The following is a 17,822-nucleotide window of genomic DNA, read 5'->3' on the forward strand; positions in this document are numbered from 1 at the left end:
CGGCTGGACTGAAGCTTTGCAGTCTGAAGTCCTTGGGAAGTGCAGCTGGCTGTGGTATAGGTCCTAGGAAAGAGTGATGCTCCTTATCTGGTGTCTCTCCCCCGTTAAGTCCTTCCTTTTCATGGAAAGGCGTCACTTCAATGGAAAATATCCCTGCCCGGTGGCTCAGCGTGGCCATCCGACACCGCAGATCGGGGCCGCTGACCTCAGGCCGCGTGTTTGAAGGGCTCATTGTCATGGCAGAGGAACGAGCGGGATTCTCTGGCCACCTGTCCCGGGATACGCTGGCAGCCCCTCGTCGTCTGCAGGAGATGGTCTGCCAGCACGGAGCCGGGTTACGGGCAGCGAGGGCTTGCAAAGTGCCAGCTGCCCCTTGGGAGACAGGGGAAACGACTTGGAGGCTCGTGCCGGGAGCCGCGGCCTCGGGCTGGAAGCCGACGGAGGCACCGCCGCCGCTCCCGAGACGTTCGTCGTGGTGCTCCCTCCCACCTCGGCCGAGACCGGGACGTGAAGGGCGGGGAGTCGGCTCAGTTCCCCCAGAGCAAGGTCACTGAGTCAGTGCAGTGAGAAACAAATGTTGGATCTAAATCTAAACCTAGCAGTTTGACTAATACATTCAGGCCCCAAAAGAGAACGTGGTGCGGGCAGCGAGCACGCGTTAGCGTCCGATCTTGCTTGTTCCAGGTTCCTTCTGCGATGGTGCTTTTCTAGCGTTTGGCTGGGTTTTTAGTGGCTGGAGCTGTTTGCCCTCGGGTTGAATCTTACGGAGCTTCCTTCCCCAGGGAAGAGGAACGTAAAAGCACATGAAGACAACATACACTAAAGCGTAACTGGACTAACCTAAGAGAGCGAGGTGGACGTCTAGCCAGCAGCCTCCTGGATGCAGCGTCCAGCTTACGGATGCTAGTTCTGCCCATCTCCGCTGCGTGAGGTTGCCGGCAGAGCAGCCCCTCCCAAATTCACCACTGAAGATGGGATTTGTTTTTCTTACAGCTTCAACAGACTTGACCAAATAAGAACGCCCTCAGGCCTGAGAAGGGCAGATAGCACGCGTTCCACGCCATCGGGACGGCTGGAAAGCGAGCAAACGTCCTGCCCCGTGTTCCGTCCCGCGCCTGCTCTTTGGTCTTGGCGAGCGTATAATGCAATTATGGGAACGAATGGAAGTGTTTTCAGGCATGTGGAAATAAGTTAGCCAGCGGAGGACTTCTTGAGGGAAAGTATTTAACTGACTTTAAACTCTGTTGTGGTACTAAAAACATTACATATTACACTGTCATTAGTGGACAGTTTTTGCTCTTCAGATTAAACAAATAGTTTAAAGCTGTTTGAAATTGCAACCAGATTTTTTAAAGAATTATTGAGGAAAAAAAATGTGAAATTGCATGCAACTATGAATGAGGGTGACAGAGTGGATATTTAGTCTAGCTCGGTTGCCTTCACCTGCTTGGAAAGGCTGGGTGGAAGGGGGCTGCAGACCCTACTGGAAGCAGTCGTGTAGCTATCTGATTAGCTCGTGGTGCTAATTAGAGCAGACCACTGTGCTTTAATGAGGGACCAAGACTTCCACTTATTTGGCTGTCTGGCTGTTTTATCACAGTGCTGCTGCTGGTAGCCCCCTTTTTCCTTTTCCTTTCTTCTTTCCCCCCCGTCTCCCCTTTGGTAAGGACTCGCACAGCTGGAATCCGTGTTTAACCAGTGTTTGCCTTCCGCAGGTCCCAGGGGGAATTAGGGAACTTGCTGAGGGATCCAGAGAGCAATAATGGCAATTTTCCAACCTAACATGATTTACTAAGCATCCTGCCCAGCTCCAGATCTACCAGAAATTCAATTTTCACTGCTCAAAGCCAGCTGCTGAGCAGAGCTGGCACCTTCGGGGCAGGGCCCTCTTCTTACTCTCGGCAGCCGAAGCCCAAACGCAGCTGCTTTCCTCGTCGGTGATCCTCCGGCAAGGACGCGTTGCAGAATGCGGGGCGGTTATCCCTCCGCAGCATCGGTCGCCCGGGGCATCTCCCGGTGTGCCGGCGAGCTCCTGCCCCTCCAACTCGGCTCCTGAAGAGGAGGAATGGGATTCCTGCAGAGCTCGCAGGAGGGGAGGCTCACACGGATGTGTCTCGTGAAAGCTTTTGCAAATTGGTGCAGTGTCTGAAGAGACTGGAAGATATCTTAGTTCAAGTTTTTTTTAAAAAAAAAAAAAGCTCAGTAACTTTGAAGACAACCTTGATAACTTCTGGCTTAAAGATGAACTTGACAAACTTTCAGGAAAAAGTCTGGATGCTGACAGTTCTCGTGACGGTTCAAAGGGGACTTTGGCCAAGAAGCTTTCTGTGCACAGCTGACCTGCCTCCAGTAACTTCCTCCTGAAGGCAAAGTGGAAGCTTGGGATTTTTTTTAACATTATTGTCATGAAGTGGATGGTCCAATAATAGGAGGAAGTTCGGAACTTGTTTTCATTACACTGCGCCTGGATAAGTTATGAAGTAAATACCAGAGTCCCTGGGGAAAGGGGAAAGAGCAGTTTGTAAAATATCTGAAATCCAGTAGTTAACAGTGGCGAAAACGTAAAATGCTCTTCCTCAAAACTGTCTGAGCTAAGGCAACATCATAAAGCATTTGACAGTAATAACACACTATAGCAACAAAAGAAACAACTTTTTATTATCCTTCATTGTAGTTTTTGGTGTCAGGTTAAATTTTGTTTTTCTGATCTATTCTCTAGACATCTTCTGACATCTGCAATTATAACTTTTAGCGTTCCCCTGATCAGGGAGTGAAATCATGTCTGTGCCAGTCTTGCCTCTGACCAGTATGGTTCTACTTCTGAGAAAGGCTTTGACTTTGCTTTTACGTTTCGTTTGTGTTAAAGACATAGGGTGGTCTGGCCCTGGAGTGGGACTCTGTCTCGGATGCATCCGCGGGCACTGTGCCGCTGCTGTGGCGTGGTGTAGGTGTGCGTTAGCCTTGGCACACTCGTGAGTTAAGAATTTCTTCTATTAAGATGCACGTTTTACTGCTCTCTGCTCGTGTTTCTCTGCAGCAGACCTCAGGCAGCAGCCTGGGGGTTTACTCCCTTGCAGGGTTCATGACTATACGGCCTCTAGACTTTGTTTTTTCAACTCGCAAACGTTGATGGCAGTGCGTTTTGCAGGGCAATATCCGTGTGAGGCTTGGGATGAGCTTGGAGTGCTTTTTATTTTGTCTTTTGCTTCTGTAGTTCGTATCAGGTCTTTCGACTTCTGTGAAAACCATCTCTGCAGCCGATCACTTTTGCAGCCTCCCCCAGCTCTGAGCACCCGAGGCTGCAGCCCAGGAAACTTCCCCCATCCGCCCGCTTGCACCGCGGCGGCAGGGACTGCGCTTTGGTGTCCGCTGTCGTAACTTGCAGCACCATTCACATGCTCCCCGCAACAGCGAAGAGGCCCTGACTCTGTGAAATCATTTAACGACTTCTGTTGCAAAATTGAGAGAGGGAGGAGCCCTGAAATATCGCTGTCTGCCTGAATGTGGTCGTGGTGGAAGCTGACTGTTTCACATGAGCACGGTGGGTTGCTCAGTGCTGAGCGGCACGTAAACTTTCCTGGGTTTAAAGGGCTGCATCAAGCTAGGCTGTGTACGGTAAACAGTTAATCACTCCTCCATCCTGTTAAAATTAAATTTGCAAATGCTGACCAAGTAAGAAACAAATCTAATGCAGCTGCATGCTGGTCTTTAAAACTTCATGGCAAATGGCCAACTGGCTGCCCCTGAGCTCTTCACACTACAATAGGAAAAATGCCTTGAGTGGGAAACTCCCTTTCCTTTAAGCTCCAAGCCAGAAAAAAGTTAACTGTACGGACCCCACGCTCCTGCAAACGTTAATCCAGGCTGGACAGACCTGTGGCGAGATCACTGTTCACTCCTCTTCTAAGGCAGAGGCCAGTGGCCAGCGGACTAGGAGACTTAGCTTTGCAGGCTGTTTCTTTACACTTGCTTCCCACCTCGTAAGGCATCTATAGCCAAATACCTTCCCTTTACTGCAAAATCAATAGTCCAGTAAAGCTGGTGGCTGTTGGTCTTAGAGATGGAGCTCGACAGTCATCTGACTGCTTTTTTTCATGGATTAGGATTTTATGTGAGCTGTAAAGGGCAGAGGCAGAATTGAGGTTTGGCTGCCAGTAGGTTTAGAGCCTTTTCCCCTAACCTGTCCAGCTCGTTAACATCTCGCCCAAGCGCGGTGCGTGCCAGCCCCGGACCGCGCGAGGTGCCGTCCTCCATCGCGCCGTGACAGCCGTGCCCTGGGGCTGGGGGGAGCTGGGGGCCCCGCGCGCGACGGGCCGGGCCCTAGCACGGGGAGCCTGGAACCGCCTGCGCTTGGGTTTGTTCTGCACGTGCTTTTTGAGGTTTGTGGGGTTCTGGCCTTTTCAGCAGTGTCGTTCCGTAATTATCTGGAAAACGGGCGTCCTGATGTCAGCGAGGGCGGGTGTGCTGAGATTTGGTTGCAAGCTAGCGAAGCGAGCGGGAACCAGGTGGAGCTCTCAAAGCCTCAAGTTCCTGAAGTGTTGCTTCGCGCAGCTGGGAGGGGAGGTGCGTGTCTGCACCCGCCCGCGGCTGTCTGAAGTAAAAGGTGGGGCCCCTTGTTCTTCCTGCACCGAGTCCTGAGCCGTTCCTGGTCACCGAACCTGCAGACCGCTCTGTGCGAGGCTCTGACAAGTGCTCGCGTTGCTCCTGGCTGCTGGGCTGTGACCGAGCCGAGCGCGTTCCCCCCGCTCGCCCCACGCTGCCGAGGGGCACAGCGCTCGCGCCGCGCACCGAATAGCCACGGTGCTGATGTTGTGCTTGGCAGAAGCGCTTCTGCGTGGAGGAATTACTGCTTGGAAGAGACCTCTCTGCAGCCAGTGACCTTAATTAGAGGATCTTGTTTATCCGGACAAGAACCCTTGCAGCTGGGAAGAGGTTTCTGTTTGAAATGTGTAAGGATAAGAGAACCCAGGCTTATCTAGCGTGGGGGGGATGCATCTGCGTGGGACGGGGCCAGTGCTCCCAGTGCCGGCCGTGGGAAACCCGGTCCCTGGGCGCCAGGGGCGGTGGGAGACGTCCCCTGCTCCCCCTCCCCGGGGAGCTGCGCCGGCGGCACTCGGTAAAACCGCTGTGCTCCGCAGCGCGGAAAGCTGCGGGTGCTCGCTGGCAGCCTGGCTGGGAACGGCAGAAGTTCAGCCCCGCGTTTCTGAGGTGTGAGGTGGAGCGGGCTGGGAAGGGCACGGGTTTGCTGCAGCGCAGCTGTTTGCACAAGCCCCGCTGCAAAAAAAAGCCCGTGTTTCCCTGCAAAAGAGGACTGTGAGGGTAAGCGTGTGCCCTTGTCTCTGCCGCAGGCCATTCAGTACATGGAGCTGATCCCCAAGGAGATGCAGCCGGTGGCGGGCACGGAAGGTGCCTACTACCGCCGGCGGCAGCTGATGCGGCAGCTCCCCGTCTACGACCAGGACCCTTCCCACTGCCGCGGCCTCGCCGAGGGGGAGGCGAAGCTCATGGAAGACTTTGTAAGGAAATACAAGGCCGATGCCCTGGGCGTCGGCGAGGTCGCGCTGCCCGGGCAGGGCGGCGGCGCGAAGGACGACGGGCAGCGGCAAGACAAGGCTGCAGGCAAACCCTGCGCCTCGGCCAACGGAGCCGTGGACAGCGTGCCCGCGGGAGGGCAGGCGGTGAGTAGGAACGCTTTTCCGAAGAGCTGCGGTGCTTTTCCAGGCTGGCCTCGTTGTGTCGCGGCATCCGTTGGAGGGTGACCCAGGCGGTGCCCCTCGAGCCCCTGCTGTCCCTGCTGCCTCCATCTCGTAGCCCTCGGGAGCGTTTGCCCCCTCTCCTCCTCTTCCTCCCTGCGCAGCAAAAGCTGCCCTGAACCACCAAGGTAAATAAATGCCCTTTTTCTGGTAGTGGCAGGAGCCGCTGGGTTCCAGGTAACTCCGGATTCTTTGCAACTCTGAAAAATTGGGCTTGATGTGTCCTAGGGCGACTGTGAGCAAATAAGGGACTCAGGATAAGACGCTGCATCTCGTTGTAAACTAGTGTTTTCAGCTCAGCTTTCTAGACCGGTTCAAGTAGAAAACACAAGTAACAGTGCACAGTGTCTCAGTTTAACCCAAAGCTGTGAACATGGAGAAAATACTCCAAAAACTTCAGTAGCTCTGGAGAGCTTAGGCCATACCTTTCCCTGGACATAACACATTTCCGTAGGGGATGATGAGATTCTCTAACATCCTTTAGACTCCGCTTGGAGAATGCGAGTCTGAAGAGGGGTCTGGAGTGGCCACTGTGATCGTTGAGCAGATGCTTATCATAAAAACGTTGAGTGGATGTATTTCACACGGGCTCTTGTGAGAATATCTTACAGCGGAGGATTTAAAGCTGGGGAAGAAAAAGGCATGTGAATGTTTTTAAGCAACATTTTTCTGGCCATTACTACATTGAGATTGTAACATGTTAAGTGCAGTCGGTTTTCATTCCATATTGGGTAATGTCTCACATCTACTGTGTCCTTTTCTATTAACATGTATCTGACTTTCAAAGGCCAGTGATACAGTAAAAATTTTTCGCTATTGCAGCAAAACATTGAACTGGTCAAAGCATAAGCTAAAAAATATCAGCCAAAAAAGGAAGGTTTCCATTAAGCTCATTAATAAAAGTCATCTTAGCAATAAGAGTTTATTTAGACTGCAAGTTTGTGCTTCCAAATAAATACATAACTGTGGTGTTGTTCTCCATAGTTTAGAGCATTATTTTTCTAGAGGCGCTAGCTGAAACGTGGAATTGCTTCAAAACCAGGAGGAGCTGCAGGAGCCCACTTGGACTAACACACCGTGCAGCTGAGGGCTGGCAGACTGCAAATCGCTCCAGTTTCTGGCCCTACCAAAGACAGACCTCCTATTTCCCACTCTAACGAAACACCAGCCAGTTGTAACATGATCCATCACGCGGAAAGTGATGCTGTGGAAGTGATAGCAGTGGGCTGTGACCCGGGAAATGGAACGTGCTAAGCTTCCACAGGCCTATTGGTTTTCTTACAACTGCATTGGAAGAAAAATGCTGTCATGGAAAACGAACAGACAGCAAAACTCCATCTTTCCATAGTTGCTTATGACTGTGAAATACTTCTGAGCTGGAGCAGTAGAAAGCTACCTCCCTGCAGAGGTCTGGGCTGGCCTGGCCGATGTTGATGCTCCCTGTTTCTTTGTGTGTCCCAAACCTTGCTTCTGCGGGGCTGTTGTTCCGCGTGGTACAATACCATGTGTGAAGCAGGTTGTTTCCTAGCTGTATAGCGATGTTAACTTTTGAGCCCTGCTGTCCTTGCTAAAGCATCATAAATTCCCTTTCTTCCCTGTTATCATATCCATGCACGTTTCCCTCATTTTGTACTTAATATTTTCTATTCCTAACGTCTTTCTGAAAAATACTATTTTGAATGCAGAATACCTTATTTCTTTGCACCAACGTAATGAGAGATGCAAGCAGTCTCGTTTAGGCATTTACCTTGGCTGTGGTTGAGGTAACCTAGAGTTAGGAGCCAAACTTCTCTGCCTTGTTAATGGAAGGGTGGAGGTGCCCAGAGCGCTATAGATGTCCAAAATTACATGTCACGAGTAGTCTCCATAGCCCAGAATCAGTCCTTGAAACAGTGTTGTAGTAAATATGCAAGAAGAGCCTCTGACTTTGCAGATGTGCTGGAGCTTGCCTGGACTGGTCAAGGGCAGATCCCTTGTTTTGGTGCCGGGCTCTTCAGTCCCATCGAGTCATACCCAATTCCGTGACCTCTCTTAAATTCTTAAAAGAGATGGGGGCTTTGTTAGTGTCATTCAAATGCATCTCTTAACAAGACAAACAGGACAGCATATAGGTATTTTAGTCCTTGAGGAGACAGAGCTGCAAATGGTGTTATGATATAGCACTTTATCGTGCAGTGCGTGTGAGGCCGAAAGCAGAGATGTGAGCAAAATAAAAAACCTCTGTCTAGGGAAAGAGACAGAATGAACGTAAAGGGGACTGAGAAATGAAGTACACAAAAGCAGAGGCCCTGGACGTTTTAATGCTGTAAGGGTGCTCGGGACTGAAATGTAGGTCTGTAGAGATCTGGGTGCCTCTGTCCTTGTTTGACCATCTCCTGTGCATCCCCTAAAACCGGGATGTTAAACGTAAGCACCGCACCCAGGTGTGGGGGATCTCCCTCGGGCCCCCCCCGCTCTCCAGGAGCCGGGTCGAAGCCGCGCGGGTCCAAACTGTCCTGCTGCCTGGAGCTGCCCTGCGAGGCGTCTTCTGCCGCGCACGCGTTTGCCCCCGAGACCTCTCGAAGAGAAGAGTGCCTTTGAAGGGGGCTTCATGTGGCGCTGAGCGGCTGCTTTGAGATCCTGATTCTGGAGCAGTTTGAGTGGCGTTTCTTGACTGAGTCCGTTAAAAGTAGGATGCAGATTTGAATCTATTTAAGCTTTCAGATGAGCTCCAGTGGCTTGATTTCACCCTATTTCAGAGTAGGACGGCAGCCTGAACTACAGGTTTACCCAGGTTAGGTGTAAAGCTACCCTTGCTTTAAAGAGAACCAGCAAGGCACCGAGTGCTGCACCAAGGAACAAGCTGGAACCACTTTCTCGGGCGTTTGTGTGGTCCCTGGGCCGAGGTGGTTAAACCTCTCATTGCACGCTCAGGCCGGCTAATTGGGTAAAGCACAACGCTGGGCCGGTGTAAGTCACCGTGAGGAAGGCGTCTGAGCTCAAACAGCCTTTTGAACTCTGCTGCTGCGGGGAGGACCCGTAACTAGCAGCTCTGTCCTTCCACCAAGCAGAAAATAGTCTTTAACCCTCCCAGAGCTGTAAAGTCCAGCGTTACAAGGCTGTGTGTTGGAATCCAATGGCAAAGCAGTTGATCAAAATGAGCTGTTGTCCTCAAAAGACTGAGGCCAGCAATCTAGTAACTACTGAGTGGAAGCCAAGCTGTGTCCAAGGAGTTTCTACTGTGGAAGCCGTGGCTGTAAAATAGCAGCAAGGGCGAGACGAGCTTAGAAACAGCTTCGCTGGGAGACGAGGAGGGATGCTCCCTTGGCCAGTGCCGCTGGTAGCACTGCTAATAAAGTCCTCACTCATCTCCCTGCACAGGGGAGCAAAATGAGTACCAAGCCGTAATCCAGTGCTAAATTTGAAGACCTGCTTTTTATTTTGTGTGATAGATGGCAGGGGAATAGAAATTATAGAACGCTTTTGATGCTTAGTGAAAGCCCTGTGAATAATTGCCATAGACAGAAAGAAATAAGTTGTTTTTTAGCTGTCCTTGTTGGCAGGAAGCTTGAGCGGGGGCTTGGAAAGCTGCTGGTGTTTATGCTCAGTCCTGAGTGTTGCATCTCGCAAGATAAGCAGGAGCGGGACGGACGTGCCCTGGAGGTTTCTCTCAGGGTGGAAGTGCCGGGTTAGCTTAGGCTAGCCCGGGTAGGGCTCTCCGCGCTGTGCTGAACTGCTGCTTAAATCCCGTGGGAGAGCCTCAGGGAGGCACTGGTGACACAGGGAGAAATAAGGCCTTGGTCCCATAGGGCAAGTGTGCAATTCAGCGCTGCAGGAGGGAGGCCGGGGTGCTGTGACTGACGCTCTGGCAGCAGGCCTGCACCGAGCACTAATTGCATGTTTTTATTTCGTGTAAGAACAGAAACAGCGTGGCTCCGCAGCTAGAAGTTTCTTCGTTCACTTGCACAGCTCTTGGGCGTGCCTTATAAATGCTTTTGAAACCCTCTGAAATGGAAGGGACGGTATAAGTCGACAGATCCCCTTTCATTCTCACGTGGAAAACTAAGCCAGGGAACGCTTTGTGTCCTGCTGTGCCTTTACTCGTAGTAGTGGATTTGTTGCTGGGATGGGTTATGGCCCTCGTCTCAGCAGACGCTCCGAGGGCGGTGGGCAGCTGGTCTGCCTCCTCTGCCCACGTCCCGTCTCCATCTGGGATCCTTCTGCAGCTCCGCAGCTCTTGTTTACGTTCTTCTGAGAAACACGTTTTTGTATCAGGCTCCTACCCACCTATTAGAAACTCGTTAGCTGAAATCCAAAGCATTTATAGGTGAAATCACTGAGCTGGAAGGGGATAAATTCCCAGCTTGGGACCATCCAGACCGCTTGCTGCAGCAGCCGTGTTGGAAGGGACAGTGGGAAAGCTGCACTGTAAGCTGCCTAATTGGGCAGAGCCACTTAAGCTGCAACACGTGTGACACACAAGTCGCTTGAACACTACATCTTGTTTTTATAAAAGCTTTAGCCAGATTGCCTCGAAGATTGCTAGTAGAAGTGTAGCCTTGCAGCCAAAGGCTTTGCTGGAAGAAACTGCCGCTGCTACTTACGGGCACTTCTTTTAAAGACTGGCAAAGCGCAGGCTCAGCAGCTATTAGCCCCTCTTGGACTGTCGAGGCTGAAACGGGAACTTAGGTGAGAGCCAGGCAACCCCCAGCGGCCTGTCGGCCCCAGAGAGGAGCTTCAAAGCTTGCTTTACCATCATCACACTGTGGGCTGCAGAGGAGAATGAAGCCAGTTAGTCCTATGTGCAATATGCATAGATGCTAATTAATCTTCAGATGAGCCACTGTAATTCTGCCTCTTTACAGTGCTGTAAATTGAGAGCCCTGTGCTGAAAAGCTGTGGAGGGACATCTGTCTTGTATTGAAGCGTGTAAAGAGAAGGGAGCAGGTTCCTCATCTCCGCCCAGCGTACCTGCCTCTCTGACACGCTGCTTTTTTCTGCACGAGGGCGTAGCTGTCGTCCCCTTTCTGCACAAGGGCGCCTTGCAGCCTTCTCGGAGAACCTTCGGAGTTTAGGGAAGGCTGGGTTTAGTTTTCAGGGCATTTTCCCCCAAGGCCAGACACAGCTGATGGTGGGCAGCGTCCTTCTTACCTGCTGAGGATCTGGCTGGAAGATGGGAAACAGTTTTCCAAGTGAGGGCTGGCAAACTTAAACTTACTTATGATGACTTTTAAATCTTAATCTGCCGCTCTGTCCGTGCTTAGCACCGCTCCAGGCGTTCACGCAGGACCTAGGCGCTCGGTCTGGAGGCACTGCTTGTGTTAACCGTGAGCACTGTGGTGCTGCCAGTGTGTCCTGAGTTCGACTGCACAGTGGGGACACTTTTCCCAGCTTTTTCTCAAGCTGCAGACATTGCCCTGCACCTTGCCGAGCTGCTCGCTAGCCCCCTTGCAGACCCTCCTTTATTCACTGTGCCTTTCAAGCTGGTATAGCTTGAGAAGCTATAAAGCTTTCAGAGCGTTTCAAGCTGTAAAATTTGCCTTTTGCATTCTTAAACTTATCTTTGCAGAGCAAGAGCTAAAGTAAAAACAGCCTAAGCTATGTGGTTTAACAGTCCTGGCATTAAACACTATTTCTGCTCTCCTCCTTGGTGCAATGCATGTCGGGCAGGAACAGGGTAGGTCCCTTCGGAATATTTAGCGAGATTACACGTGTTACTGAGCTTTGCTAACCGCTGTTCTTAGCAACTGCATCATTAAGAGTGATGCATTGCAAAGGAGCTGTGCATTGAGATGCCTGAAGAGTGAAAATCGGGCACGTGCAGGGAGCACCGCTGCTTTCGACTGTGCCGCGTGCGGGCTAGTCCCCGCTCGCGTCGGGGCGACGAAGACGCCAGTAAAGCGTTCTCGTTGCAGCGCTGCGAGATCTGCAAGCAGGCGGTGCCGGCGGATTGCCCCGTCGTCTACGCGGACAGAGCCGGCTACTCCCGGCAGTGGCACCCGGCCTGCTTCGTCTGCTGCAAGTGCTCCGAGCCCCTCGTCGACCTCATCTACTTCTGGAGGAACGGAGCGGTCTGGTGCGGCCGCCACTACTGCGAGAGCCTGCGGCCGCGCTGCGCCGGCTGCGACGAGGTAGGGCCGGCCCCGGCGTGCTCCTGGGCTCCGCTCCGCGGGTTAATCCGGGGCCTAACGTGCGGCTTAGATGCCTCTTGGATGCCGTGCCTGCCCAGGAGGCCCCCTGCTAGCTGGGTCCTCCCGGGGCGGGTCGCTAGGGGACACGGCTTGGCTGGGGAGCTGGGGGCTTTTCCCCCCGGGCTGGGGAAGGTAGGATGGGAAAGTACAACGTATAAATGCATAATGCACAGACCTCGTCTCTGCTGGCCGTATCTCAGAGCAGGGGTCTAACTCTGGTCACGTTTAAAGCTTGGCACTTTCACGGTCCAACTGCAGCCCTTAGTCGCTCCCGAGTAGCCCCGTGCTCTTCATTTACACGTTCTCCCAAGACTGCCCTCAGCGGCCCGTTAACGGGTTTAATGATGCGCCTGGCCAGGTGCCGGCGTTCCCGGCGGGCTGCGGCTCGGCAGGGCGCTGCTCTGCTCATCCGCGTGGCCGAGGGCCGCAGCGCCCGGCCGGGCTGCCCGGGCAGGAGCGAGGGGAATGACCCGCGTCTGCTTGCTCCCTAGATGATCTTCTCGGAGGACTACCAGCAGGCCGAGGGCATGGCCTGGCACAAGAAGCACTTCGCCTGCCTGGGCTGCGAGACGCTGCTGGCCGGCAAGCCCTTCAGCCTCGACAGCGCCAGCCTCCTCTGCCTCACCTGCAGCCGGAGCAGGCGTCTCTAAACCCGGGCAGCGTGGAAGGCGCAGCTGGCCCCCAGGTCCAAGGCAGTTGGTGCAGTTTGACAAGCGCGTGAGAAGTGCAAGGTTTAAAAAAAAAAAAAGAAAAAGAAAAAAAAATTTGCTCTTTGGGCTCGGATCAGAGCCCGGCTATTCACTCGCAAGCAGCTAACTACCCCCTGCGTCCTGTTCGTGTCTGAGGCGTGAGGTGTGCCTGGTGCATCTTACTAGGATGGGGTTTAAGCACAGTTTTTTTGTTGTTTAAAAAAAATGAACAAACCTCTCAGCTTCTCATGTTTAAGGCCTTGCAATATCCTCTTAGAAATAACACATCTCAAAATTAATTTTTGATGTACTAAACCTATGGCGATGGCCAATAACAAGGTGTTTCTTTAAATCTGTACTGGAAGTTTACATTAATACAATGCTGACAATTGTACTAAATCAGTGGTTTTAAAAAATTTGATTAACTAAAGTGATTACTTTCTGAAAGCAAATGATATGAAATACCAGCATTATGTAGCTTTCTCCTCATAAGTTTACAATAACGTAAAGATAAGTTAAGACTGGCATACAGAATGATTGATTTAACCTTAGCAAGATAAAAACCTTGTAGATCTACCCAAATGGCAGAGTAGTTATGGACAGCTGACTAATTCAGCTAATTTGAGTTTTAGACGTGAAACTGGAATGCAGACATTCCTGGCAATTCCCCCCAGCACCTTGTTGCCCGGTTTTATCTTGCTTGCCTCCTGCTACCTTGTCGTTTCAAGTGAGTGTGTTTTAAGAGAGGCATTGTGTTCCCACAGCAATACTGTAGTTAAGCAGTAAAAGTATGGACCTTTATTTCAGCTTGTTTTGACCAGGAATTTTATAGAAAACTTTTTAGCCTGAGCTGTCTTAGGTTTTTTTGGGTCTGACATACCGCAATGCCAGTTTTTTTTTCCTGTAACATATTGATGCTGTCCAAGAAAGATGTATCTCCACTTCAGAGCCTGCAGAGCCGCTGTTCTGCCGGTGGCGGTCTCCGGCTCAGCTCCGCTTGCTCGGGAAGACCACTGCCGCCTTCCAGACGGGATAGGGATGGCAGCGTCCTAGAACCCAGCACTGATCCGTTCGTGTGTTGTTCCCTGTGTCGTGCAATGCTTCCGTTAGTCACAAACTACCTAGGAGTCCCGACTAGTAGATGTCTGTGTGCTTGGTCTTTTTTCTTATATTAAATGTCTACGTTATTTGCCAGAAAACTGGAATATTCTTTGTAGAGGTGTAAGGAGCTCACAACTGCTAAGCTTTCTTTCCACTACAGAAGATGCTGGCTGCCCACTTCCAGAGCATACTCCCTGCTGTGGAGGCTTGCTTAATTACTGTTAAATAACTCGCAAACGAGAGCATGCAAGTTGGGCAGCGGGGTGCACGAAGCAGGCTCCCACCTGTGTCCTTCTGCTCGCGTGGCCCGGCCCGAGCAGCTTGTCGACGCCTCGCACCCGGCGGTGACGATACCTGCCCCTAGAGAGGCGTCCGTCCGAGCCCATCACGGTTTTGGAGTAGGTGAGAGAGAGCCTTGGTGCAAAAGACGTGTCCAGACAGTGCCGGGGGTGAGCGTGGGCTGCTCTGGTGGATGCCTCCAACCTTCCCCCGCCATCCCTTGGAATAGCTGATATTCCTGGACACGCTGGGAGATCCAAAATGAGTAGATGAAACCCCCCTCCGGGACCAGAGCCGCACGTGGCGGGAAGGACGGGCGTGTGTCGCAGGGCTGCCCGTGGCCCGTGCGTCCGTCTGACCCATCCCTGGTTCTACAGCAGCCGCGTCCAGCGTCGGGGGTGTCGCTTCCGGGAGCTCAGCGGGACGCGGGAAGTCGGCAGAAGACGCGTAGCCTCCACGTCTTGCTAGCAATAATTAAGCTGCCTTTGACTAGCTTTAGATACAGGCACTTTGGTTGTTAGCAAAGGGGGGATGAAGAATTAAACCCAGTGCTTAACTTTATTGCCTCTTTTTATTTTGTTAAAATGGAAACTTCCCAAAACCTTTGTAACTTTTCTTGAAGACACAGTGTAGTTCTAAACCCTGCTATGTTAAGGCAGCCAAACGTGCATATGCTCAAAGTAAGCAGTGATGGAAATAGCCCGAATCACTTAGGAAACGCTGCTTCGGCAAAGACACTCACATCCAAACAGCATTCCTTGCTGGAAAGTCATTGTCCGTTTGTGCACGCAGCTGGTCGCCTCTTGCGGAGCGATCGCCCACCAGCTAGGTGTACAGAGAGAAGACGCTGTTCCAGAGACGTGTAAATCAGATGCAACAATCAATAGAACACTGAGTTCTTAACAGCGAAAAACCATTAAGTAAATAACTGCCACCATCACAAACCTCAGATTGCTGCAGTCTTTTCCCTGGCTGTTTTTCTCTTTTGTTTTGCCTTGCCTTGGGCGGCTGTGTAGTCCTTGCGGTATATCTGTGTTAGAATGAATGCAGAGGAGGGGTGAGCCAGGGCCATGACCAAAAGGGGATGTTTCTGAAATGCCGTGTCTGAACCGGGATGCTGGGAGTCCCCGTGCCGGAGGCAGCCGGAGCTCCGCGTGGCCCCAGCGGTGCCTGGGCCGGGCAGCTCCCTGTGCCAGAAAGGAGCCTCCGGGGGCCCAGGAGCCCGGCTCAGTGCTCACAGGGTAGCGTGTGTCAAATACTTAAAAAAAAAAAAGAAAAAAAAAAAAAGAAAAGAAAAGAAAAAAAAAAGAAAAAAAAAGGAAAAAAAAGAAAAATCACTTTTTGCAGCAAAGTTCCCGGCGAGGTGGGTAGTCGGCGAGGCTGCAGGGGTGGTTGGGGCATGGGTGCGTTCCTGGGCTAGGGCGATGTTCGCGTGGGTCCCGTCCGGCAGAGGAAGGAGAAGGACCTCGTCCATCTGCGGGTTTCTCCCCGTGTCTCCCAAATAACCGTTAATGACTTCGAGCTGGTAGCGAAACCAGAGCAGGTTGTATAAACCCTTAATGAAAGCTTTTGGTTTCAGTATTCGTGTTCTCTGTAGCTCTTCTGCCTCCTCTCGACATGCACGTCATCTTTACCTAAATAGTCTGACTGAAGCCATTTCTGCAAGTAAGGATTGCAGGATCAGGTCTTTGATTTCCATCCTGAAATATTTTATCAGCCTTTTTTTTCTGTTCCATAGCTGTAAATTTAGTATAGCTGAATTAATTACAATTAAGATGTTTTTATTTGTACAGATGAGAGCAGAATTAAGCCCAATGTTTAAACTACAGGAATGAGAACACGACTATTACAGTCCTAAAACTTTTTGCAACTAAAAATACTTGTCTAAAATTCTGAGTATCAGCAATCAACACATTTTTCTGGGTATTCTACATAATGCTGCAGATGCACTTTTTCTTAAAGAACTCGCTCTCCTACTCTAATGTAGTGCTCTCAAGCTCGTTAAATCTGGTCTTGCTTTCTCATCCTCTCCGGACAACGGTAACCAAGCTGCTCTGCACTGTGTTCTGGCAGAAAGTCCACTTTGCAGATAAGGATCATCTTCAGCGGTAGTGCCTCTGTCACGGGTTCCTCTTACGGGGTTGTCAGCTCTGTCTGCCGGCCTCCCACTACAGTCAGCAGCAGCTCCTTTCTTCAGTCCGTCCCCGTAAATGCAGTGCTCCATTGCTAATGGCGTTATTCAGCTATTTTCAGATAAAATACCACTGCAGCATGTTCTGGTTTGGATTCTGATTTTGTGAAATATAAATTGTAATTCTCCTCCAACGTCCCTGTTTCAGCATGCACGTGCTCGCTTTGGGTCTTCTGGACTGCTGGCATCCACTGCAGCTTTCGGGTATTTCTGTAGCCTGTAACATACTTTCTGCTTAAAAAAAAAAAAACCAAAAAAACCAAAAAACCTCACTGTAATTGAACAGCTTTGCAAAATACTGTGCATTAAATTAATGGATTTAACAGCTCAAACCATATGCGAGTCTTTGGTGTCTTTATTAAAACTGAAATTCAGTGTGCGTGAGGAGATGTTCACCCCGAGTGAAGACATTGCCTTTTGTTTTGCTGTGCTTTATCACCTGGAGCGAAGGGCACTGCTGCAGCTGCCTCCTCAGCGTGTCGTGCCCGGTGGTTTTCAGGGAAGTTAATCCACGCCGGTGTGCCGGCCTCTCTCACGGAGGGCCAGCAGCAGCGCCCAGAAGCTATTTTCTGTAAATTAATAAAAACGGAGGCGTCTCGCAAGGTTGCTCTGTATGACAGGAGTAGCTATCTTGTACCGCAGCCCTTTCCAGCCCGTTGTTTCAAATAAAAGCTGCTGCTTAGGGAATGTGGCATCTTGGGTGGGTGCAGGATGCCTTGGGGCCCCGGGGCAGTGTCAGACTGCAGCGCTCGCGGCGCCGGGCCCTCCACGTTGCTTCCTTCCCCGCCTCCAGCGCAGGTCCCTAAAGGCGACGGGGGGAGGAACTGCAAGGCAGTGCAGAGGAGCAGGAACGGTGCCGTCAGGGTGACGGCAGCCCGGCCCGGCCCGAGGGACCGCGCGCGTCCCGGCTTTGCCCCCGGGGCTGGACGCTGCCAGGCATCGAGCGGGGCCTCGTCCCGCCGGTGGGGACCACGCTGCCCGGATGAACCGCCCGCCCCATTTTATCCTTAAATGTAGCGCTCATAAAAGCAGAGGGAAAACTCGTCTAAGGGCCAGTCCAGCGCTGCTTATTCCCGTGGCCGGCGGCCGTGTCCCGGCGGCGACTCTGCAGCAGCTGAACCTCCCGGGGTGGCCAGGGGGGCAGAGCAAAAGGACCTGGTTCCTCCGGGTCTCGGTGCCCAGCGCCCGTGGGGTGCCCAACAGTTTTCTGGCAGTACGTGGCAATGTTTCTCGAACGTTAAATAAACTATTTCCCGGAGTTTGGGTCTGGATTCCTCCCTGTCCCTGGCAGTGCAGCCGCAGGGCGGCCGGCGCCTGGAGGCCCCTGTGCCTTGGGCTAAAACGAGAAGCGACGGGGCCGAGAGGGGTGAAAACAGCAGAGCACAGGTGGAGAGCCTGCGGAGAGACGGGATTCACCTAAAAACGGGACTCACCTAAAAACAACTTCGGTGGCACGGGAGGCAGCCTCGATGGAAAAGAGCCTTTTGCTTAAACGAATGCTGATTCTCTGAGCCTGGTAATTGCTTTTTAAAATGCTGTTATTGCCTAGAGAGTGAAATTAGTGACTGTTTTGTTGAAAATTACTCGGATTTTAGGCAACGTCAGAATGGGCTGCAGCACCTCCCTGTCCATCAGCTAG

At 51.8% G+C, this 17,822-nt stretch overlaps 1 protein-coding gene across 2 annotated transcripts in view; it reads left to right on the forward strand.

Annotated features, from left to right (window-relative positions):
* Window positions 1–16,518, forward strand: part of LMCD1 (LIM and cysteine rich domains 1) — a 38,277-nt gene extending 21,759 nt beyond the window's left edge. For both annotated transcript variants that reach the window (XM_026099665.2, XM_064519240.1), the window contains 3 exons: window positions 5,349–5,678; window positions 11,648–11,863; window positions 12,415–16,518. In XM_026099665.2, coding sequence (XP_025955450.1) covers window positions 5,349–5,678; window positions 11,648–11,863; window positions 12,415–12,573 — 705 coding nt within the window. In that variant the 3' untranslated portion in view covers window positions 12,574–16,518. The remainder of the gene's footprint in view (window positions 1–5,348; window positions 5,679–11,647; window positions 11,864–12,414) is intronic.
* The last annotated feature ends 1,304 nt before the right edge of the window (window positions 16,519–17,822 follow it).

This window comes from Dromaius novaehollandiae, chromosome 12 (genome assembly GCF_036370855.1).
Source record: "Dromaius novaehollandiae isolate bDroNov1 chromosome 12, bDroNov1.hap1, whole genome shotgun sequence".
Taxonomy (NCBI): Eukaryota; Metazoa; Chordata; class Aves; order Casuariiformes; family Dromaiidae; genus Dromaius; species Dromaius novaehollandiae.